General features: G+C 37.6%; 3 protein-coding genes across 3 annotated transcripts; 1 reads left to right on the plus strand and 2 right to left on the minus strand.

Annotated features, from left to right (window-relative positions):
* Positions 1 to 10,237: 10,237 nt before the first annotated feature.
* On the minus strand, positions 10,238 to 16,143 carry LOC131785631 (exosome complex component RRP4). Its single transcript, XM_059102548.2, has 9 exons — positions 15,954 to 16,143; positions 14,530 to 14,631; positions 13,752 to 13,797; positions 13,337 to 13,426; positions 12,474 to 12,539; positions 11,743 to 11,811; positions 11,404 to 11,604; positions 10,987 to 11,112; positions 10,238 to 10,337 (listed from the first exon to the last, which is right to left on the minus strand). Exons 1-9 carry the CDS (start codon positions 16,070 to 16,072, stop codon positions 10,260 to 10,262), a joined length of 897 nt encoding a protein of 298 aa, XP_058958531.2. The 5' UTR covers positions 16,073 to 16,143; the 3' UTR covers positions 10,238 to 10,259.
* A 695-nt stretch (positions 16,144 to 16,838) lies between these two features.
* LOC131785641 (zinc finger matrin-type protein 2) lies at positions 16,839 to 19,601 on the minus strand. The gene is made up of 2 exons (XM_059102561.2): positions 19,049 to 19,601; positions 16,839 to 17,956 (listed from the first exon to the last, which is right to left on the minus strand). Exons 1-2 carry the CDS (start codon positions 19,526 to 19,528, stop codon positions 17,819 to 17,821), a joined length of 618 nt encoding a protein of 205 aa, XP_058958544.1. The 5' UTR covers positions 19,529 to 19,601; the 3' UTR covers positions 16,839 to 17,818.
* A 123-nt stretch (positions 19,602 to 19,724) lies between these two features.
* On the plus strand, positions 19,725 to 25,315 carry LOC131785659 (F-box/WD repeat-containing protein 7-like). The gene is made up of 4 exons (XM_059102585.2): positions 19,725 to 19,907; positions 20,659 to 21,481; positions 22,511 to 23,104; positions 23,821 to 25,315. The coding sequence occupies exons 2-4, from the start codon at positions 20,667 to 20,669 to the stop codon at positions 24,422 to 24,424; spliced, it is 2,013 nt and encodes a 670-aa protein (XP_058958568.1). The 5' UTR covers positions 19,725 to 19,907; positions 20,659 to 20,666; the 3' UTR covers positions 24,425 to 25,315.
* The last annotated feature ends 376 nt before the right edge of the window (positions 25,316 to 25,691 follow it).

Here is a 25,691-nt window from a genome sequence, read left to right on the forward strand (position 1 = left end):
CTCAATCGCGACAGTGAAATTCGCTGGGGCTTCGCGTCACGTCCATCGAGTAGGAAACGAACACATCTAGGATCAAATCTGGGTTTTCGCAAAGGCGGGGCATTCTTTCGGCACCTGCTGATAGACGCGTGGCAGGCGCGTGTCTAGAACAAAGGTGCTTAAACATATTTGCTCGAAATCGCAACCTTTCTTTTATAATCAGAAGGCCTTGTCTTAATCTAGACATGATCGACGAGATTGCTGCACACTGTGTTGAAACTAAAGAAAACAAACTGATGTTGGATCACCGGCGCGATCGCTTAATGTGCAAACCGTTTAGCTGTCGTGTTACTTATGCCTGGGTGTGTACCATTTTAAGCGTTTTTTTTTCTTTTTTTGCCGAGCGCGGAAATTACTTCAACCTTCTTCACTTTGTTTATGAGCTTTAAAGAAGGTTCTCGTTTCTTTGAAATGATAACGCAAATTGAATTAAAGAAAACATTTTATCATTGTACTTGGTTTAAAAAAGTGGATAAAATGGTGCGGAAATTTTTCGACACTTAAATAGAGGTGAAGGAAATTACATTTGCATCAGAATAGCGGTGGGTTCATTACTTCGGAAAACTCATTATTTTTCGTGCAATCAGGGCGCTTGCCTTGGTAATGGACTTCTAAAACTAAAAATAAGGTACATTTCGCTCTTTATAATAACTACTCTTTTATTTAAACTATCTCTTAAATGGTATAACTTTCGTCTCTTTCATTACTAAGAGTAAATATGCGGGCCTCATTAATAATGAATTTAGGTAAATGAAACAGAAAAATAACTTAAGGGGTTAAAAACAGCTAGACTTTATTCCAAAGATCAATAAATAGTGACCAGTTTTTTCAAAGTTTGTTTGGTGCATGATCCACTGTTTATTCAGGCAAAAGAAAAGCGTTCTGACTCAGCAATGCATCAAAATACTCTGTGGTTAATTTTAATTCCCCCGTGGGAGAAAAAAAAGAGTTATTGTGACAGTTTTGTATAGAACGTTGGCTCAAGGAAATTACTCACTCTGAAGTTTGTGCCAAGATAATAGATATTAGCCGTCACAGAGCAACACGTAACCAAAAACATGCATCATTACCTTTCCGTTTCAAAGCCCAAACAGTAAAAGCGGGGGATTTCACTTTTAATTTTTTCTTTAATATTATAATCACCGGAAAACACCCAATTTGCAGCTAATACTCAGAATAGCAAATTAAAATTTTCGAGGTAAACTAGGAAGGAAGAAGAAACACATGCAAGTGAACACTCTAGCTGAGCTAATGTGTAATTTATCTAGATTGGGTGTCCTTTGAAAGTTTAATGACTGCGGAGTTATATGCCTTTGAAGTAAGCAGCCCCGGTTGCAAATTAAGCGGTACAGCCATAGAGCTCCACAATAAGAGAGCGTGATAAGTTTATTAAGTCTTTTCAGGCAGGCACGCGCCAGAAAGGCCACCAACACTTTGTTTCGGAATACACGTGCTGCAAAAAATAAGCCTAATGGCAAACAAATCGCCCGCGAACAATATATGATCAATTATTAAAGTATTAAATTGCCTTCAAAGAGCTTATCCCATGTGAAGTTTCTTCGTCCTCCAAGTAGGCCACTGGTTTGGGAAAAGTTTCCATCACCCAGGTGCCTTCTATAGAAACTTAAGCTAAAGACCTTGGGTCGAACCATGCAGGCCAACCATGAACTGATTTATTTGCTGTCTAAGAGGTGCAGGCAAGAGTGTAGCCCCGGAGATGCGGTGAGTTTTTGTTTGGGGTCTGTCCGTTTCGGGGGCTTGTGTGCGGTTCCCTAGGTAGACAACATGCGGAGAACATATAGTACAAAATATTTGTGATCAATGTTTAAGGCACCGGAGGAAACCCATTAAACTTGCTTTCTTTTTCTCCGCGAACCATTAAACGATCGGGCTAGCTGTTTTTGTATAGTTCAAGAGGTGCATGAGAGGAGCACAGTAGGCGCTTCGCAGCCAGGAATGTAAATTACAAAGATCTTGCTCATTAGCCGGCAACTCCAGCGGTTCTCGTTTCCTATCTTAACGGTCATCAACAAATTTTATTTTTCCTTTGTTTAGGTTTGTGGTAATCAGTGATTGCTTATTATGGTTCGCGGTGCAAAGTAAATTCAAATATATTCGTAATTGCTAAGGGTCACTTTGTAGTGCTTAGTGAAAGATTTGTGCCCTGAGGGAAATGGGTAATCAATGCTCAAGGAAGCTTCCAAAATAAGCGAAATTAAAACTTGCATATTAGCCCTCGAGATCCGACAAACTTTCCAAGGTATAATGATTTCTTTAATCGCCTTTCATGTGCAAGGTGACGAAAGGATAACACACTTCTTTGTGAAGAAGATAGTGTGTAATGGATGGATAAAAGCCCACGTTTAGTCACACCGCTAAGGAGTGTTCAAAGTTGTCTAACGGAGTGAATCTCGGTGCTCAACTCAAGACCCCTTATAAAGTAAATATTCCGAGTTATCGAAGCAAAGTCAAATGATCAACCCTTTATCAGTGTTCCTTGCCACTGAATGAAATGGCGATTCAGTTAATCGCACAAGTTGTACCCAAACATCAAAGCTGTCTAAAAAGGCAACAGTATCCGAAAAAAACGACTACGTGCTATGTGAGGCTGATAATATCATCTTAGACAAGAGAGGAAATTTATGTACATCGGAAGTATTTTGAAAACTTAAAAGAAACGTTTTAAATCTTAAATCAAAACGTACTTAGCATACACTAAACGACCCGCACGCAAGGAAACTTGGCAGACAGATGTCTCGAAATCCTTTCCCGGAACAAAAAATTGGAAAAAGGGTTCATGTTCATCACCAAACTACTCTCGCTGATCAAATATAGTCCTCCACGACTAAATCTTTTACTAACCATCGTCGACCTTTCAATTTCATTAACAACTAGCACTCAGGCGAGTGGGCAGCCTTTGTCATAACAAGCTATTTTTGAATATCCGCACCTTGAGCGCATTGACTATCGGTGGAGGTGCCTTGCATTTTTCCACCATTTTTTACAGTCAACATTTGATAAAGACTCGAAAACGTTTTAAAAATTTGATGATGTCGGGTGTGGTTGAGTTCCTCAATCGTTTTTTTTTCCTCTCTTTTGTCATTTTCATCGCTCCGTTAGCCTGTGTTTCTATATGTGCTATAACATGCTTTACCAACTGATAACTTTTTCGGGTAATTTCGCAATAATCTCTGGTTTCTTGCGCGGCTCATTTCTGTTAAAAATTTAAGCTGTCCCGCAGAGACCACAAAATTTTGATTGTTTATCTCGGGAAACGTTCTTTTAATTTTTAATTCTCGCATTTGAGTCCATGATAACAATTGTAAATCAGCGACTGCCAGCTTAAAACAGAGGAATAAAAGACATATTGGAACTACACCGTCTACATTGTGTACCCCAGAGACAATTAAAGTTTGAAACGAAATTTTCATATTTAATAAAGGAGCTTTGCTTATTTGAGCATTTCTTAGTGTTGGCAAACAGGCTTGGTGCTTTTCAACGCCAAAAACTTGATAACAGTCAAAGCTTCAACACGGGTGTAAATTCAATTTCTGGGATTTTACTTTTAATTTAACTGTAATAATAAACTTCCTAAATTAATATTTAAATGCCAATTTAAGGATGAGGGGGGTCAAACAGACGAATTACCATCCATCATGTGAAATCTTCCTTATTCTTCAATTTCGAAAAAGCTTAAAAACAGCAAAGTTACCTTTTTATGAGTCCTATGATTTTTTCCATCGTCATTCATCATTTTGTTTTGTTTTTTTTGAGTTTTTTTAAATTTTAGCTTTTATTTTTGCGATCGATAGTCATCTTACTACCTCTGTAAGAAAGAATAAAGAATCCTTATCTTTCAATAATACCTTCTTTTTTCCGTTTATCTATGTAGTTTGAAATCAGGGTAACATCAAATAACGACCCCAACGCGCACAATCATTTTCTTCAACCTTATTAGGCGTTCATCGCTTTCCTATTCATTGTGCCAGCAGGAGAGCGATAAGATGTGACAACGTTATATTCCGCATACACTACACGGTCAATATTTAAGATATCTTGTTGTTACGCCATCAAGGTAAACCAAACAAACCTTCCATGAAACGCCTTGGTGTGAAGTTCATCTTTGCGATTGTTGACGATCGAGCAAACCGTACCTCTGCATCACCACGCATGCGCTAAGGTCCAAGTGAACGAAGCGAGAACGGGTTTGACGCTTTCTCAGTTGTTAAGAAGGATGAAAAGATCATCTATCTGCGGAAAGTTAATCTCAAAGAAAAGTTGAAATCATACTGATTAAAATAGGAAGCAAGGGACGAGTTCTATAAGAAAGTACCTTTTAAAAAAAGTTATACTTCGACAATGCTATCTAACTCAAAACAATCTGAACTGGATGTTTAATGCTAAAGGCAGTTGTAATACGCATTTTATGGCTATGTAGATAAAGAATTTCGAAAAAAGAAACACAGCTAAGCGAAAAACCTTTGTGATCTGTGTTATTGTTTTATGTCTCACAAAATCTTCGATACTAAAGTACAATAAAATACTCTTGAAGATTCAAGTGATGAAACAAAAAAGCCGCTAAAAGAGTTTTTTTTTTTTTTTTAGTAAGCATGCAATTTTATCGATTACAACGCTCTCAATTTGTTTTCAGATATAATTTAGAGCGAGCGGCTTCCGCTCCGGATCCCATTTGTATATTAGCAACAGTTACAATGTTTGGCGTCGGTGAAAAAAAAAAAGAGATAATTAAAAAAAAAGAAATCGAAGATGCTATTTAATTTATCATAACCCTGTCCGTATGGAATGAGTAAAATTAAATCAAATCATTACTTTCAAACCAAACGATTTTTTTTGGCTCCGTTAAATCAAGTGCAGTGCCGTGTAATTGGGGCGACTATCGGATTTGCTCTCTCAGTTTTATTTACGAACGAAGCGGATAATGTACACCTTTGTTTCTTCCTAGCGCAGGAAATGTACTTAATCTTTCTCTTGGGTTAAAGAAAGACGCTTTGAATAACTAATAGCAACTAGGCACAATCAAAACTGGAGTGTATTTCTCTTCGTTAGAACTGTCTGACAATTAGTCACGGTCAATTATAGAGAAGAAAGGAGGCTCGTGTCTTTCCAACACGAAACATACCTAAATTATTTAACACGAACATAAACCGCTATGTTAACGACTCACTCGTCACACGTGCTGCAACCATTCTTAACAAGCGCAGAAACAATTGCCTAATAGAACAGCATTTGCGTTTACTTCCAAACGATTAACTCATAGTTTTGCTTTTGTCGTTTTTGTACAAAAGTGTTGAAGAGAGGCAGCGCATCATCTCGCACAAATTTTAATCCATGGACACTATCCAACAGACAGCCTTAACTTAGTGACTACAACGGGAAAGCTACCACTGGTTGCAGAGCGCTTTTAACCATGGAGTTTCCATTCTTCCTCATCAATCGAAAGTAGAGCTTATAAGCGCTTTCTTCACCCCATGGGTGAACAAGAGCCTTGACAAGGAAACGATTTCTCTCTTTTATGAGAAAAGACTAACAAGGAATACCGTTTATGATGCAAAAATTTTACATATATAAAGTAGGTGAAAATTTCGTGAATTAATTCAACATTTATTTAGCCTGTTATGCTTATGCCTTGAAGAAGATTGAACTCCGAACAAATAAAAGTCATTCGAAAGGATCAAACATAATTAAAATGCCGTGTGCTACTCTTTCACGTACATGCTCGGTTTAGCATCACAAAAACTGTATTTCCTCTGGATTTTGGAGAGGTTTTACCCTTTATCACAATTTGTTTCTGTACGTGAATTACCTCCATCCGTTTATTACAAATAACCTTCTTGAAAAGGTTTCCTTATTTATCAACGTAGAAAAAAATTTATTTCGCATTTAATCATTAATTGAGAAGACATGTAATACCCTTTAAACTTAAGACAAATATACAAAGCGTAAGGATGGAAAACAAACTGCAATGAAGTTTTCAAAGACTCAGATTTCGAGATATCGCGTGCAATAAGAAAAAAAATGTAATCTACTGTGTACAAATACAAGAAACGGTTTGACATGAACTTGTTTCTATGAAGGGAAAAATTCAATCATATCTTTATATTTCTGTTTGAATTAAAACGTAATGAGTATTTACCTTAGTCTGGAGCTAAATGCGTGGGAACAAACACATTTTTAATAAGAAACTGAGGGTGGAACAAATAAAAACATCATAAGCAAACAAAATGCGTGCGATAACCGTTTTATCTACAACCAAATTATTAACTTTAACTGATGAAATTAGCAAATATGCGATTGTTGTGCCATTTACAACAATTGGTAACTCTTGATCGTGTGTTAAACCAGATTCATTATTTAAGGTTGTCCCGGTCATCTCGTGTTCAATTTTGTTTCTTCCATTTATTCTTTGAATTATAATTAATATCCTGGCAGTTTTACGAGGTGAATCATTGCACGCACTAGTCACTTACACTTGAAAGTACGTTTGATCTATGGGCAAGATGTACAGTTATTCAAACTAGTGAATTAAAATTATGCAAATCGAACAGTAGCGTGGTCAGACCGCCAAAAGTAAAAAAAAAAACAACAACCCGACTGGAAACTAAGAAGGTGCTTTAATTTCAAAGAAAACCATTAATCTTTAGAATCTTAATTCACAATTTTTTCTGTTATTCTTTCTTTTTAGTTTAGCTATGTTAGCAACACTGACGTCCCAGTTCACGGTGTGATCGAATTTGACCACCAGAGCGTGTTTTTCTCTTAAATATACTCTCCTCACAACGGGTGTCTCAAAAGAAAGGAAAAGAAAAAAGCGAACTTGACTATTACGAAAACAATTGGAACTGGACCCATTTAACTAAACTTTACACGGCGATTTCCAAATGGATCATGATATGAAAGTCGAAAAAACACAATATGTACCTGTCTCTGAATTCAATCATCCTACTTTATTACTTCTGCATCGAACTGGATGTGAATGAATTCGAAGTTTTGATCGTAGCGAACGTTTTATCGTCAATGCATGCTTTCGAACTGAGCCCAAAGACGCAGAGTTTATGCATGAACATCAGCTTTTCGTCTCTGTTTAACTATAGTAACATAAAATACACATGGTAATCGGCTGACGATAAACGCTGAAACAAGCGTGTAAAGCCTTAGGGAGCCATTAGAAAAGCAAGAAACAACAACAAGAACAGACAATAATTGAATTAGATTGGTGTTCTCAGAATTCATTAATGTTCGACTGAAAGATTAACTTCCCTTCTGCTACAAGTAAAGTAAGTTGATGTTAACAACTATTGTGAGGCTTGTTTTCGATTCCTTTCGTTCATTCTTTTCACGAATGGAAAAAAAAAGGAAAGACTCAAATTCATCAAGCTCCCTTAGTCTCAAGCTGCTCGACTCTTGCCTTTCAGAACAGTTTAAAACAGGCTTACCCCTGACTTCATGATCAAAATGTAGATAAAGGTTCATTAACTCCTTTATAAGTTTTAAACCGTTATAGAGCCATTCAAATTGTTGTTTATAATTATGTGTACAATGAAAACGAGCGTGGTTTGGGGCGTAAAGCAAACAGAGTACTTAGAAAACAAACTTGAGAGGTAAACCATATGGAAGTGTACGGTACACATCCTTGCCATCAAAAATGGCGAAATTTTCTTCTAAACACTTTTTTTATGTTGACGAAAATGAAGAATACAGCCAATTTTGTGACAAACTTAGATGCAATCCTTCAGCAAAGTGCGTGTTTCTTTCCTGAGGGTTTTATCATCTCAAAAGGTTCTCCCCGGGTGGTGTAACACGGGGAAAAAAAAGTGAAATTGACCATTACGAGCTGAACAATAGATAAAGGATGTATTCGCTGATGGTTTACACAATAATGACCGAATGGATCACGATCACTTGCTCTCGAAACAAACAAGTCTTGGAAGAAAAGCTTCCTCAGCTATACAGAAGTTCTTTCATCATCCCAAAGATTAGGATCAGTGCGGTAATTTTGCGATCACTTAGATGTTATCAGCCTCAACTCTGTTTTGAAAATCGTGATGAGTTTGTGATAACATTGTTGTTATCACGAGTTGGCTGCCAATTTCTTAATGTACGAGTACTAAGTATGATTGATTTCTCGCAAGCTTAAAGATATAACATCTATTGACAGACAACAAAAGGCTTTACCTTATCCTGAGTGTCGACAATTTGGTGTATCACGATTGAGTTTCAGTGATGTTAAAGTTAGGTAGTTTACACTTACCAACCAGGGTTCTTTTTACCGATTTAGTGCTGGAAACACTGCAGGAGGATATCGTGTAACCTACTATGGTGCAGTTCCATCTAATTTATTGGCGCTTTCAACTCGAGTGGCACAGAATCACTGCAGGTTGCCTATTGAGGAAGCCATAACAAAGCGATCTTATACCAGATGGAATTCAGCCAAAGAAAATGTAAACAACAAACCCGAGAACAGGCATCGAGAGAATGCATTTCTGAAGCTTACGAGGAAGATTTTCAAGGAACATACACAAGAGACACAACTAGAAAAAGCAGAAGGTACTTGAAGTTGTGTAGCGATGTGGACACGCACGTGAATATAGAACATACACTATGTTATTGTATTTTCCTGGCTAATTCAATTACTATTTATAAATCTATCTAGAAATAGGTTAAGATTGACTGATATGATGTGCTTTCATGCTTCATTTGTTTTCCTTTTCAATTAAAACTTCTTTGTTTCGATGGTTCCATGAACCTGTCAAGTACGTTCCTTCCTAATTTTCTCGGTCCTTTTTTTCTCGTTTTGAAATAAAATTTTTAAAAAGTTTCTTACTTCCAGCAGTGGAAGAAAATTTTTAGTTGGTTTTGAAGCCGAACGTAACAAACCATTATAACATAAATGAATGAAGGGAGTAGGTTTCTAAAGAAACTGTGGTGCTGCGTCGGTGAGAGAGTATAACTGGGTACTTAAGTATTATCAACTGCGTTGATAACGTAAATTGGCCACCGTAAAGAGTTTAAAAGCTGACGTTTCGAGCGTTAACCCTTCATCAATCGCTCTGACAAAGGGCTAACGTTCAGAACTTCAGCTTTTAAACTCTTTACGGTGGCCAATTTACGTTATCAACGCATTTGATAATACTAAATTAAACTGTTATAACGGTTGCGCACGATGATATCAAGCAAGTTGCGCGACATGAATCTCGTGCATTTAAACCGTCTAATAAGGAAAAAGGTGCATGGAGCTAACACCGTACAGAAAGCAAGTATATTACTCAAACGTTTACTGGTAGAATTTATTTTTATTGCCTTTAAATGGATCAAAGCGGGTGACAATAGACAGAGTTTGAACACTGTCGGCAGAATCGATATGACTTTGTCAAATCCAATTAAACTTCAATAATGAAAATAATCATAATTAGAAAATAGGGCGTTAGTCTGCTATAGTCATAACTTTTCAAGTTATGTTAGATTTTCCTTACACATCCTGTTGACCTTAAACACTTAATCCAGTGAAATCCAAACCTCAGTTGCAAGTGAACGAGGATCATGCTTGAATTGTAAGAGTTTAAGTAAAGAGAGAGTACTTGTTTACAGCCACTTGAATATTGCATTAGCAAAATTGTCCAAAGGGCACAATTCATAATATAACTCAGTTTCTCTATATTACGAAAACCACATCCAAATTGACACAGATACCTTACTCATATAAGGAGAATATTGTGTTTAAATGTTACTACTCGCATGGAGAGATTCCACAAGCTTTACAATCTCTACACAGTGATTCATGGTATAATAGACCTATTTCAAAATGGTAGCTAAAAAAATTGAAACTACCCAAGAAAACCATACTAGCATCCAAATTAGCCTCAGTCCTCTATTTGGTAATCCAACAAAGTTACATTTTACTTGGTGTTGTTTGAGTCCGCAAAGATTTCATCTGTTATTCTAAAATTCGATTAAAATGAAGAAACCCTACAGTTGGCAGGGTTTAGCCTCCTTCGCAGGCATTCTTTGTGATGTCACGCGACTCTGTCTCAGAAAACGTTGTGTGACATCCAAAAGAGAGGCTACTTTACACAGGAGAGCCTGCAATATAAGCGTTAGGGATAGGCATTCAGAAAGAGATACAATAAAGTTCAAGAGTCATTCTTTAATAGCTAAAAACATGTTACTTTTGAGGCAATGATAACGGAAACGTCCCTTTTTTTTTACATTTCTTGTGATAGGAGCTGCCTAACATTGTCGACTATTTCTTCCCGGATTTCAGGCTTCAGCAGCTCTTTTACCTGAAAACATTACAAGAAAAGATGTTTGAAACTTTTAAACGTCGCAAACTTCACGACAATGGTAGAAGGAAATAGAAAAGTTACTACACTACTGCAGCTTAACGGCTAATGATGTCTGTCCACATTCTATCTCTTTGCTCTCAAAAACTTGACAAAAACGAAACTAATAAAGGGGGTAAGTTTCTAAAGAAACTGTGGTGCTGAGTCGGTGGAGGGTATAACAAAATAAATTGGTTTTATCATCTGAGCTGATAATGCACATTGGCCACTGTAAAGAGTTTCTAAGCGAAAAAACAAAAATAGGCGAGCTTAAAAGGTAAATGCAATCGCGGTTCCTTGCAACGACGTGGAGGTATGTCAAATGAAAAAACAGCTGCACTCTTTTGACCGGTATTTCTACGACTCTCAAGGAACGTTTTTTAGAGCTTTTTATACTTCCCGGCTATGACCTTTTCAAAGTTTAGAATGGTGATTTACTTGATTGTTGCCCACGTAAAAAAAAAAAACCCAAAAGAACAAAACAAAGACAAAAACAAACAAAAGGTACCTAGCGTTAAAACTAAAACTAAACGAGACAAACAAACCAAAACGGACAAACAAACCAAAAGACAACAAAATCGACACATTGACGAGCAACCCAAGTGCTTACCAAGTACTTCAATGATGCGTCATAAGCATACTGTAGAGAGGTGTTAAAGAGCATCACGCCATGGTCTGTCAATGTCAACACACAGTTTCGAAGACGCGCAATCGTCTCGCGATCAGAGTGCTGGATCTAGAAATAAGGTATTAGGAAGACCTTATGAGACGGATTTTGAAAAAGTGTAACAATACCTTCGAAAAAGGACAAAGCCAGAAAGTTTGCCCACACAATTCTGAATTGTGATGTCTGGTTCAAAAATCGAGCCATTCAACTCGGCTGAGAAGTTGAACAAACAATAAAACGGGTTTAAAGAACACCTCATCGCCTGAAGAAGACTGTCATTATGCAGTAGAAGAGTCGCACTCTACATCGAAAGTGACTCCATAGTGAGACAAACGATTACACACAATCACCACTACTGACCTGTCTTGGTGCATTGGTGTCATTTTCCAGACTGTTGGCCAGGCCGTCAGCGGGTGTGGCATCTTCGTTTTCCAAAGGAGATATCCAAACATAACCATTGTTACCCACAATTACCGTGGCACCACAAGGAAGGTTGAGAAAGTGAGTTTTGCACCTTTTAACCAGCGAAGGTGGAACTTGAACGAGGGTGCCCTCTTTAAGCTGCCGAGAAAAAATAAACAACTTAATACACATAAAAACCGGAGTACTACTATCGTTTAGGGCTAAAGAACTTAAGATTACCACAATAAAATTATGCAAACAAAGCTTTGCTATTTGAAAATGTTCAGCCAAACCAACCTTTCCATACTTGAGACTGCGCGTGTGTAAAGAAAGAGAACCATCGCTGTATACCGATTGCACCTCTGCCTGGTTTAGTCAAGGGGGAACACTTAAATTTATTATCTAGCATTAGGTGACTTAAATAGCCCAGAACAAAGGCAATAATGTAAGAATGGTAAACGGTAGAGCGCTTTTCGATTGAGTGTCGTAAAGCTAAATTAATCACGAAGACCAATCAGTAAAAAGGAAACAACCTTTAAGAAACAATGGGAATTAAAAGAAATAACAAAACTGCCTAAAGCGCGGGAAACCGCGGGAAACCACGGGTGACCAAGTCGTAATTGGTGTTATGAATAAAGGGGCAAGTTTCTAAAGAAACTGTGGTGCTGCGTCGGTCGTCGGTCGGTGGGAGAGTATAGCTGGTAATTTATTGTTAAACAACTGGGTTGAAAACGTAAATTAGCCACCGTAAAGGGTAAAAAAGCTGACGTTTCGAGCGTTAGCCCTTCGTCAGAGCGATTAGATTTCGAATCGCCAGCTTTTTTACCCTTTACGGTGGCTAATTTACGTTTTCAACCCAGTTGTTTAACAATAAATTACCTGCGTAATTGGTATTAGTTTTGTAGCTGATTGGTTGCAAGAGTTTGCTGAACCAATCACAGAGCCAAGTATTACATGCAAAACCAAATTAATCTCGTTGCTCTAAACAGCGATAAATGTCCAGAGTGCAAGGAAATTGGAAAGGATACACTTATCAGGTCACCCTCGGCAAGAAAGTGGCGCATCATCAATTCATCCTCCGCAGAACGTCGTCTCTGTTTACAAACACGGAAAACATAGCATCTTTAAATACCGACGTATCATTAGTAAGACTTCCCTCTATGTTCTTTACAAGTCTTAAGTAAATTAGTGTAGAGAACTAGATGTTTCATCAAGAAAGAACACTATCACCGATAAGTAGATCTATGTACCTCACGTGTTTGCTGGGATTTTAAATTTCCGAAGTTTGAGTAGTTCCATCCAACACAATAAGTTCATGTTTTTTTTTCCAATATTACGAAGCAAAACCCTATGCCACCCTTCCCTGCCCAAAATGTGTTTTGTTAGCGATAAAAACAAGAAACATAGAACTAACTGAAGCCTTATGACAAGTATTTCTCATTCTGTTAACCCTTTAAATCCTAAGAGTGATCACAATCTAGTTTCTCCTTACAGTAACACTGCTGAATCATTTATGTAAGATCACAAGAATAAAGGAAATGATCATCAACTCAAATAGCTCTTGATTGTTAAACAAATTCTCCTTGTCAGCACCTTAGGAAATTTAGAGATAACAGTATGGAGATTATGCATACTGGTGTTAAGGTGTAAAGGGTTAAACTTTTGTGGAATTTTATATTGGTATATGTTGCACTGTTACTCCCTCTCTCTCTCTCTCTCTCTCTTTGTCTCTCTTCTTCTATCTGTCTATCTCTCAGGGGTGAGAAAAGCTTTTCTGAATAATTTGTGAGATTAGTAGTTTTAGTATGGTTATGCAAAACATGGCTAAAAAAATAGGATCAAAATGATATGCAACAACAAAGCAACTACAAAACAGCAAGCTTTTTTTTACCAGTTCACCACCAGGTAAATTTACTGAAGAGAGCAGCAAAACGGAGTCCAGTCTGGAAAAAGTTTCCACTTTCCATCTCTTCTGTCCAACCTTGAAACAAAGTAAATACTAATTTATTCACAGGTGTTGATATATTCCAAACAGTCAGTACTATGGAAAACAACATAGTGCTGCCATGCAAACTTTCTCCCTCTTTTTTATACAAGGCATGATTACAACTTGAAGCACAGTGATGCAAACAATCAACATTCATATACACAGACTGAAGCAATTCTTTGCTTAGGTAGAAGACACAAGTTAAAATATACCTCAAAGAGGTTGAAATAACAAGCTAATGGTAACAATAACTTACAAATTATATCCAAAGTTATTTATTCATTTTTAGGTCATTTAGAATACGTAGTTTGCTCTTCACCTCTGTAATTCTTCCAACCACAACATCTCCAACTTCTCCATTGTATCTGAAATAACACAACAATAATTATATAATTTTGATGTGTTTTTATTACATACTCTTAATTCCTCCTTATTTGCACTGACTATGGGAAGGTCTATGGGAGGTAAAGGTAATTTTCAATGACTACGATGGCTTCTGGAGCACAAAACAGCCAAAGGACTTGCAGATATCCTTTGACAGAGAATTAGTCCAGTAAAGGTCCTCCATCATTAGAAGAAAAGCTTTTCCATGTTCCACTTCTTTCTGTGTGGATACAAATACTGTGAAATTCCAGTGTCTTAGCCAAGCAGGGTTTTCATTGAGAAATGCTGTTGCAGGAGAATGGTGTGACAAGTTTCCAAATCTGAATAAAACTGATTCAGCCCATCAAAACTCTGCTACGGAACTTTGTGTAATAGTTGAAGAATTCTCTAATATCTGATGAACACTTAATGAAGAATACAAAACAATGACAAAGTCCTGAGTTTGAAGATGCATCTAGGTCTGAGTTCAGGGCACTGACCATTTGGCCTCCATATCCATCACAAAGACTAGAGGAGACCTGGATTGCTAGTTCTGCTTCAGGGTAAAATCTGCACATGAGAGTGGATCAGAGAGCTGCCACTGAACTTATCCCACTTCCTGTGAGATGACTTGAAAGAGGGCATTCTTGGTCCCCTTAGATGGGATTCTGGTGCATTACTGATTAACATTTCAGTGAACAGATTTATAAAAAAAAAGCACACATTTTACATACCTTGTCTTAAATGGTCTTACACATATCAATTTGTTGACTCTTTCAACTATTCCTGCAACTGATGCTATCAATTTTTCCCCATCAACATATGTACCATGACCCCTACAGCAGAGAGAAATTACATCCCAGTTTCAAATGCAAAAAAAAAAAGACTCAAGGGAGGTGAGTTGTACACAAGGTAAGTAAGCGAACCAAAAACCAAAGTAATCACATTGATAAATTAGAACAAATGGAAAAGAGCAATTTACAATTGAGTGTTGATTGCATTGGGTTTGCTCTACTTCACTCTCTGTTTGGTCCAGAATACTTGTGCCATTTGCTCAAATAATATAATGCAAAACTAACATCAGCTCTGTCTGAATCATAACTCATGTTTTACCAGCCATCAAGCTGTTTATTTCATTTTAATAGTTTGAGTTCTCATTGACTCCTCGTCATGTTTTCTTTTGTGTGACTGTCTGTTGTCGTTCCTGTGATTTGGTTGCACAAAACTCAATTGTGAATTGCTCTTTCACACACACACACAAAAAGAATGTTAAACAAAGCAAACTGCCAGAAGTATGTGAAAACTTATGTGGCTAGGATGTGATAGGGTTTTCTTTTATACCAGATTGGTTAAGATGGTAGCATGTGATTTCTAGATTTGGTATTCATAGTTTGTGTTGGAAAGGTGTGATATTAGAGACAGGTTTTTTAAGGTACATATGTTAGAATTGAATGAAGACATAGTATATTGTCCATAATAAAGGGAGGTTAATATTACATACTGAGGTATCCATTAGGAGAGGTTTGACTGTATTCTAAATGTGCCAATAAGCACTGAGCTCTGTTGTTCCCTGGAGTGGATCATGCTCCATCATGAGCATAGACATTGAGGTGACAGTCACACTTTTCTCTTCCTCACTCTTTACTGTTCTATCCTTATTCAAAATACTGCTGTGACACCTCACCATAAACAACCCAAAAAGTGTTGAGGAGTAACTTAAGAATATGGAACTACCGATGACCATCTTTTCCGCAGTCTTTGAAGAATACGATGTAAATTAGTGGACCAGTGTTATAGAGTTTTAACTATTGTTTACCCATCTACATTTTCACCCACATGATGAGTCGCTCTCACGCCTTTCCACTTTGCTACCTTAATCGGTACAGCCCACCCACCCCCTCCCCATAGTTATTCCCTGTTACTTGTGATCCACAGCAATGGAAAGTAACATTGAAAGAGGAGGAAACTATCGTAACAATAGTTGTGTTCTGCAACGCACTAAGTGCGCTATCCAAACACACTTTGTCGACTATTTTTGAGAATAATTTTTTGGCATCTTTTCTTCATACGCCCTTATACTCCATCTATCGTTTTGACAGCCTGTGCTCATTGTGCATTCTTTACATCACAGACCAAAAAGATAATTTTTCAAACTAACCTCATGTATCCTGTGTCTTCAGTTATGACATCTCCCGGTGATACAATGTGCCTTGGTTCAAGTCCAGCTAAAGCTGAGATTCTTTTCCTTTTCTTGGGCAACCTTACATCCACGGACATTTCCGCTATTCCTTTTGAGACCTCCGATGCTTTCAAACCTCAAACACGTGAAATCTGTTCGCCATTTTGAAACGGGAGGAGACTGGAAAAGAAAAATTAGGTAGCTGGTTAAGCGGTGTGTGGTATAACAATCATAATTTCTACCACGCAAATTAAAGCAGAGAATTCGCAAAATGCTTTTAAATAAAATCAAATCACTGAACGCTAGTATGAAGTTGAACATTAGCTAGTTAAAAGAGAAAAGTTTTTTTTTTTAACCAAAATGAGAATCGAGTTACATTTGTGACACAAGGCCCAAAAGGCAAAAAAAACCTCCCGGTTACTAAGTTAAGTATCAACCAGATTAGGCAGTTCTTGTACATTATGAATTCAAATCAAAGGAAGGAGCAGTGTTTGAAGCAAATTCAAACGTTTGCTGTCTACATTATACCTTCATGATCACTTAAGTGGGAATATCTCTTGAACCTTGTAGAATAAAAGTAAAAAATAGCAGGGTCAAGGAGTTTGTGCTTTTCTTCTTCCATGTTGCCAGTTACTTAGTAAATGAAAGGCCCACCATGTTGCCACTTGTTCATTCCAGCTTAAGCTCAAAATCAAAATACTGCAATGTAGCAGCCCTCTTTGCTCTCCTAGAGGAAAGTTGCTTTCCTTGAGTTCAGTAAATTTTGTCTGTTAAACCAATCAATGTTGATCAACAAGACCATACAATCACTTAAAACTATGCTGAATAATCAATTACAAGTTTTGTAGCAATTATACCAATGTTGCAGACTTGTCAGGTGAACATTGGCATTCATTTATTGCAGGTGGGCTTTATTATTTATAAGTGTTGCCATCTTTATGACTAGTTATAATGTTTTCTCTTCACAATGGAACAGGTGACTGTAAGTTTAATACCCACATATTGGGAATCTGTGTTCATTTACCATGCAAACAGGGTCCTAACTAGGTAAAACAAAATACATTTGCAACAGCAAAGAAAAGCAGTTGCACCCACTGGTCCCTTGCAATACAGAAAATCTAAGCACAAAAGTCTTTTCCTGAAAACATAAGGCAAACCACCCCTTCCCTAGAAAAATACTGTTTCTGTTTTAAAAAAAATGATTTAATTTCCACAAGTTCAGTATTTTGATTTTATCTCTAACAGCAGGAATATAATCATGGCTATTTAAACATAGTATGGCTAAAGAGTTTCATATGGCAGAGCAAGTAGAAAAGAAGAAATTCCCCTACCATTTTGGGTTCTAATACATGAAAATTAGCTTACAGTAATAAATTGAAATAAGAACTTGAGTTTGGTGAAACTGAAACCATGGAAACTATTTACAGTAACAACATATGAAAATCAGGTGAAGCACACCAAATAAACCTAATTACCTAATTATTGCAAAGACACAAGACCTTAATGGACCTAGTTATCATTCAATTTTCAGGTCTGAGCAAGTTGATAAAATGATTGCTTTGACGAAACAAGAACAATGACTCATTTCTGGCAACTATATGTTATAAAAAGATTCCAATCAAACAACAATTTGTGCCCACTGTCTTTGGTTTCTTTGCAAATAGATTTTAAGTTGAATTAAGATTTCATCTTGTTGGGACTGGGACAATCTTTCAAATAGTAAGAAAAAAGATTCTTTTTTCCCTCAGAATCTTACCCACATTTTCTATACTGACTAGCTTCTTCCACTCACTATTTTACTGAAAAAAGACTTAACTTAATAAAACTGTCACAAGTTAATAATATCATTTCTTGCTTGACCCAAAGCCTGCAAAACCCATGGTGGCTGCCAGATTAGGATCAATTTCTCCATCATCCACTGTTCCTGTCCTTTGTTTCTTCTCTCTGCGGGCAACCTTTCTCTGTTGTTTCCTAAGTTCTTCCTGAAAAAAAAATTCTTCAAATTTGATACCATAGAAAGCAGTGGTAACTATATTAGGGACAAAGAAAAATCTGAGACCTTGACCAGGATTCATCTTCACACCTCCTCATTTCACAAATGGGGGCATCATTTAAGGCTGTTTTTAACTATTGATGGAGTTGGAGCCATATGTGGAATCATAAGAGGACCTCCAACCAAGTGAAAATAAGTTGTGAGAAGAAAATGAGTCGTAAGAAGAATCATAAGCTAAGCTCAATGGAATCAGAGCCAAAGGAACCAGTACTGTTTCTTTTTTCTTCAAATTCCACCCATGAGTCACATGCCTAGGTTCCAGTGAAGACTAGATTGTTGGAGTCGTAAGCAGAGGTGGAAGAAACAATCAATCACAACACCATTTCTTTGGCCATTCAATGGTTTAAGACTTCAACAATCCAGTTTTCACTGAATGGTAGGTGACTACACTATAAGTAGCATCACAATTTATCTTCTGACGCTGTCAGCTTGACTTTCATTAAATCATTTCCCTCTGCACTTCTGAAAAAAACTCCAACTCTGACTTCATTATAGGAGAAAACCAGCCTTAATTGAGCCACAGAGAACACTATTTTGAGTTAAGCCAGATACAAGGTACATACACATGTACACATGTGTGAGGCAACCTGCATTTAGAGGAAATAAGCACTGTCACAAGTATCTTGTCTTGTAGATTGTACAATGTTAAGTAACTTTGAAAAAAAGAGATAGATGAGACAATAAACAAAAGACACAATATGGGACCATCCTAACAGTAGATTCAGAATTTTTTCTATCACCCACCTTAATATCAATGCAAATGATAATTCTTTGCCATAGAGATTGAAAGATCTTTTACTTTATCTCTACACAAGATCCTTTCAAAATTACTTACCTAACACCTAAACTGGGACAGGCTGGGTTTTAATTATAAAATTTTCACGTGTGATGACTCATATTTTTTTTAATCTTCCCTTTCTCCTGTTCCTTGTTTAATTACCTACTATTAATTAGATATTATATTCCTTGAGATCTTAGCGACAATTTCAGGAGAACTAGGATTGATTTTACTTTAATTTACCTCTTCACGCAAAACAGCCATCCTCTCTTCCAAATCATATTCTTTATCTTTCTTCTGCTTTTCTTCTTCTCTTTTCCTTTTGTTCACCTCGAACCGTCGCTTCACTTGGTCCAGAGAAGACCTCTCCACTTTCATAGACATACCCAAATTTCGCTGATGTTTTTTTCCATTAATATGATCCAAAAAGTTCACTGAATCTTTTACTACACAGTCACACACGTTACAGTAATACCCTCCAGTATGGGAGAGTGGTGTCGTTTTGGTTATAACCACTGATTTCCCGAGGTTTGCTTCGAGGTCGACATCATATTCTCTTCTCTTCAACAGCTCTCTTTTCACTGGAACGGATGGTCTCTCCTTTGAACTCAATTCATCTTCGTCGTCCTCTAATTCTTGTTCTCGCTCTTTAGCTTTCTTTTCGTACTCATCTCTGTCCCATGTTCTTCTGAAATTATCATTTTTCCCAGCCGCATTTGCCATCGTGGAAACAAATATGGCTGATACAACTTCAAACAACGTTTTGACAAGGCGTTCTACGAAAAGTACCTCAGTAAGAAAAAGCCCATAACTTGAAGGGACCCAGGTATGGTTCCCTCTCGATACCTTGGTAACATTGTTCTCCATATTTGGAAGTGTAGCGCAGTCCACGCAGGGTGTGACGTTGTGAGACCAAGATCCTCGTGCGACTTACGTGAAACGCGCCATCTTTGTTCTTGGTAAGCAACGGTCTGAATCGTCTCGTCTACTTCTAGCCTTCTGGGAAGGAGAGAAGCAGTCTTCCACCGACATAACATGTCTTACGATTTATAGCTTTTAAAATCGTTTGATGGTTTTTACAGGACGAAGGGCTATTTTAAAGGTGAGTATGTCGTTTTGTACCCTTTCGTATTCCTCTTCGGTGTTTAGGTTCGTGCGTGATTGATCGGTCGACTAAGTGCACGGGATTTCCCTCTCATTTTTCCATGCAGTTTATATGAAAAACTCTTCGTTCAGCGAATTTTCTCCAAGGAAGATTTCGGCTAAAGTCCGAGAAGATCGCCGCAAAGCTTTCTAATCTACCACGACAGGTATTGAAAGCACGAAACGTGTTATCAAACGTGTCAAGAAGCTTCTCTATGGCGATGTTTTTGTTGACTTAGGCGGAATATGCCGATGTTTTTGGATTATATCTCGAGCGTGCATCGTAGAATATTGAGAATTGTTCCCTAAATGACAGCAAAAAATATTTTCCCATCTTCGAAACGATGAAAAGCGTACGTTTCGCAAACTCAACAGGTACCATGGAGTGCGGCTTGCCTTCTGTATGGTTCACTCTCCAGTCGTGGCATCCCAAGTTTTCTTCAGTTGCGGTCACGCTTATAATAAATCATTGTTTGATGGCAGTCTTTTTACGTTTCTTTGTTTTGACTGAAGTCTTAGAGGTTTTTATGGGTTCTTTTTTTTTTTTTTTTAGCTTTTACTTAGTAAAGCCAGTGGAAATACATCGTGAGGATAAGGTTTCGTGAGAAGTGGCTGTTGTGTATTGGGCAATATGCGCCTTACTCAAGAAACATAATTTGTATCTGACCAAAGCGTAGCAAATATCTGAAACCCTTTTTCCTCTTCTACAGGAACGTCAATGGCTGGCCCAAGGCGTATCTTGGATATAAATCGCGCGACGACGGAGGAATTGGAGGGTTTAAATGGAGTCGGAAGAACAATAGCAAAAAGCATCGTGGATGTCCGAACTGCTCTAGGCGGGTTTTCAAGCATCGAAAACTTGCTTGTCATTCCGGGTATAGGACATTGTTTTATAGATCTACACAAAGATGCCCTTTGTTGTTCTCCCCTGCCCAATCTTAACAGGAGAGAGACAAGAGGCTCTGCCAAAGCTAAGACTGGTAGGCAGTCATTAAACAGGAGATCTTCTCCAACTGCAGCTAACAAAGGACATGGAACACCCAAGGGAAAAAGTGAATCAATAAAACGAAAACTCTCAAGCAGTAGTCATGATCTAGAAAATGAGGAGAGTGAGAAATCATCACCAGAGAAAAAGTTCTGTTCTCCTGCCCAAAAGAGGCTGTTAAAGCTTCTGCCTCATAGAAACTATGGTACCATCAAGACAGCCACACCTGTGATGAGTCCAGTTGACAGCCGTAGTAGGCACATGTCATTTTGCAGCCATCCTCCAGCAGGTCTAGAAGAATGGTTGCAAACATTTCTGCAGTGGACAGCTGAGGAAAGGAAATATGCTCTTGATGAGATCATTGAAAATTGTGAGCCAACAGTTGTTAGACACATTATGGGTACCATTGAACCAAGATTTCAACGGGACTTCATCTCTCTTTTGCCAAGAGAACTTGCATTATATGTTCTGTCATTTTTAGAACCCAGTGACTTGTTACAAGCTGCTCAGACCTGCAAGTGCTGGCAAACACTTTGCGATGACAACCTGTAAGTACAGTGCAAAAGAGAACTTCTTTTGTGATGTGATGTATTTTCAATTACTAGTATAATTAGTTGAAATATCAAAAAGTATTATGGGTGTTAAGAGGAATTATTACAGATATTTTTGAAAAACTTGCATTGAATAAGTGGCTAAGATGTTGGAGAGTGCCACATGAAAGGGTATGCTCTTCAAAAACTTTCTCTGGGAAACTTGCAAGGAATATCTATAATGAAGTCACACATCAAGTCAAAGTTAATGTTTAAGTTGACAAAAAATTCAAGCTGACTGTGATTAAACAGCAGTGATCATCCTCTTCAACTGATAAGGCACGTCTGTGCCTTGCCCTTGTTTTTTCTTTCATGACCAAGTGTGACATATTTTCATTTTATTGATAAATTTGTGTCATCAATGTTTCCTAAGACTTTACTTTGAGACTTGACCCAGAAAAATTTAAGAATGGATGATGTTATTCATTTGATTAAGGTCACTTGGACACACACTGTACCTCCAACTGAAAGTGGTCAGATTTGAAACAAAATTTTCTGTTGCACAAAACTTCAGGGCATATCTACAGTACACCAACATTAATATTCACCAGGCAAAAGAATGGTCCAAAATAGGAAAAGCACCACTTTTGTCAGCAAATTAATTTCTCATTTTCCATCAATAATTTGGATTGCATTTGGGAATGGTAGTATTGTTCCCTCAGAAGATCTTTTCATTGCGTTGAAGGCTTAAAAGACCATCACCTTCAATAAACTTGCTTTCCATTTGGAGCTCCTAAAAGTGTATCTCAGTCAGAATGGAGAAGAAAAACCTGAAAATCTCCAAATGCACGGCCAAACTGGTCATTAAGTGTGCAGTAAAATGTGGAGGAAAATTTTCCATCTCAAAGTATTGGTTAGCTGACCTCACAAGCTTGCATAATTGGATTATGAAGCACACTTGCACTTTTTAAATTTGGGTACCTGAATTTCAGTGACAACATGCATTAGAATTTACAGCCTGATGTGATACCCTGTCTTTTTTTATAGGCTATGGAAGCAGAAATGTAAGCAAGCTAATATTGAAGAAGAACCAGTAACTCCTGTGAAAAATGGTAGGCGTAGATCCAATAATGCACAACAGATAAACCAAAATACTAAAGCTGCAAACAGCCCTTTCAAGAAACTTTACATGACAAAGCAGCGCGTGTATTGGAACTGGAGAATGGGCCCATTGCGTCCATCCAAAGTCCTTAAAGGACATGATGACCATGTCATCACCTGTCTTCAGTTTTGCGGCAGCAAAATTGTTAGTGGTTCTGATGACGGAACTCTTAAAGTGTGGTCTGCAATATCTGGAAAGTGTCTACGCACTCTTGTAGGTCACACTGGGGGTGTTTGGTCATCTCAGCTGAGTGGCAACATCATTGTCAGCGGCTCTACTGATCGCACACTGAAAGTCTGGAATGCAGACACTGGTTACTGCATGCACACACTGTATGGACACTCATCTACCGTTCGTTGTATGGACATGCATGACAGCACTGTTGTTAGTGGTTCAAGGGATGGTACTTTAAGAGTGTGGGACACTTCTTCTGGAAACTGCCTTCATGTGTTGGTTGGGCACCTTGCTGCAGTGAGATGGTGAGTGAAACTATCTGTATACAGACATGTGGAACAACATGTGTCTACTGATAATGTTTTTCTAGTGAAGTGTCAACAATGAGAGTTGGATAGAAGAAGGATTCTTGCCGTTTCTTGCTTGAAATGTTTTTCTATGCACAGCTGGTGCAGAGTATGCAGTGATTCCTCTAACTCCCACATCAGAATTTAATCAGTTAACTTAACAGAAATATACATGTACATGTACAATTCAAACAATCCACCTGCAGGACCTTGACTTGTTGGGCACACCAGATTTTATACAGAACCCAAGTCCAATGAAAATTAACTGACTATGTTAGTTAAAATGCTCACAATTTACCCAAAATAGTTTACAATTTGGGATGCCATAGTTCTACCAAATTTAAGATATACTGGTTGCAAATTGAGATTCTCTGGGATTCTTTTTTTCATACCTTAGTTCAAAACCTAAACTTAAATATACATGTACATGTACCTTTCAAACTGTACCTTTTGAACTTCATTTGGATTGAATTAATTTTCTGCCTGTTTCAGACCCTTGCTTTTGTTTTGAAACATTTCCGTTGCAGAGGTCAATGTTCTGAGTAGTTGTCATCTTCAAATTCTAAATTTAATCTGTATTGAATGAGCAAGATATTTGGTGGTTATGAAGGCATACAAGTAAATTTAAACTTAACATTTACCTATTATAATTCATATACTATTCTTTTTAATAGTGTGAAGTATGATGGCAGACGTGTGGTCAGTGGAGCATATGATTTTTTGGTAAAAGTTTGGGACCCTGAAACAGAGCAGTGTATACACACTTTGCAAGGACACACCAACAGGGTGTATTCTCTACAGTTTGATGGTGTTTACATTGTGAGCGGCTCATTAGATACTTCAATACGAGTATGGCATGTAGAGACTGGACAATGCCTGCATACCTTGATTGGTCACCAGTCTTTAACAAGTGGCATGGAGTTAAAAAACAACACATTAGTCTCAGGAAATGCTGATTCTACAGTCAAAATCTGGGATATTGCCTCTGGACAGTGCCTGCAGACCCTGGCAGGCCCAAATAAACACCAGAGTGCTGTTACTTGCCTTCAGTTTAACAGCCGTTTCGTTATCACCAGTTCTGATGACGGCACAGTTAAAATTTGGGACTTGCGGACAGGGGAGTATATCAGAGATCTAGTAAAGTTGGACAGTGGTGGCAGTGGTGGTGTTGTGTGGAGAGTGAAATGTGATGAAAAGAAGTTGGTTTGTGCTGTTGGAAGCAGAAATGGAACTGAAGAAACAAAACTTCTGGTCTTGGACTTTGATGTTCATGAGTAATTGCTTGATTTTTGCACTGCTTACTGCTTAATTGCTCTAGCAGACAGTGCAATAGTCATTTTTTTTGTAAATTTTTTGTTTTCATTTTGAAAGGACTCTCTTTAGCTTCTGGAACGTGTAGGCATCATTGTTCTCATCTCATTCATTAATCTCACAGTGTTACATAATTGTGTTATTTGTGTTATTTTGTCATTGGTGTTGTAGCTGCAAGCAACATATTTTGCCTTTTGTACAAAATTTGTGAGTTGAGTTAAGTTGGACAGCACTTTGTAAAAAGTAATTCATTAAAGCTGTATTTGCCTTTTGGATAATGCAAGGCCAAAAAATATATTAGTCCTATTGCAAAACTAATTTTACAAACAATATTTCCAGGTTTGGTTCATTTAGGCCAAATGCCTCTTATTGTGCTGACACATGGCTTGTTGCATTGAATTAAAAGGGTGAGAGCTTATGAACAGGATTTCATGACCACTAATGCCTGCGGGTCAGGCATTGTAAAAATTCAGTAGAACAGAATTTGACCTTTTAGTCATCAATGGCTATACAAAGAAAATTATGCACCTCAAGGAGTTGTCAAAGTAAATATATATATTTTTCCACTACCATTGTAATTAGATAATGGGTCAGGATCACTTGTGTCCAAAAAATTTTGATGACACTTCTTTCTTATAACATGATATTATTACATTGACATACTTGAAAGTTGTTTAAGTTTATCTTTGTATCAGGGGCCAGTGATATCTTTGGATGGTTGCCTCTGTCCTTTGACGCTTTCAAGGATCATTACTTTAAGTAAAAGGTAATACCAATGATTGTATAAAGTGAACTAAGTTAAAGGTTGGGTGAAATGATGAAGACTGAAAAGCAATAAAGCTTATTTTTGTAACACTGTTCCATGCGCTAAAGTTGTAACTGGGATGGTTAAAAGATCCAGAGTTGTAGTTAAATGATAAAAAGAGGCCACTGCTCAGAGAGTTTCCCTTAGCTATTCTTCTTCCTGTCTAAAAGATAAGCATTTCCAAGGTGCATAAGCAAAGAGGCTAGTAATTATGTCTCAAAGGTGGTGAATAATAGGACCTAGCACTTGCCAAAAGAGCCCCTTGTCAAACCCAGAGACTGCTAGCATAGTTCAAAGCACAGAAAGGCAATGGTAGACTTGCCACAACAACTGTTCCATACTTGAGGCTAAAAAAAATTTTGTGGTCCTAAAGGCACAGCACCATTTACCTTGTTGACCACCACCCATGGCCTAAAAGAATTGAATTAC

This window comes from Pocillopora verrucosa, chromosome 4 (genome assembly GCF_036669915.1).
Source record: "Pocillopora verrucosa isolate sample1 chromosome 4, ASM3666991v2, whole genome shotgun sequence".
Lineage (NCBI taxonomy): Eukaryota > Metazoa > Cnidaria > Anthozoa > Scleractinia > Pocilloporidae > Pocillopora > Pocillopora verrucosa.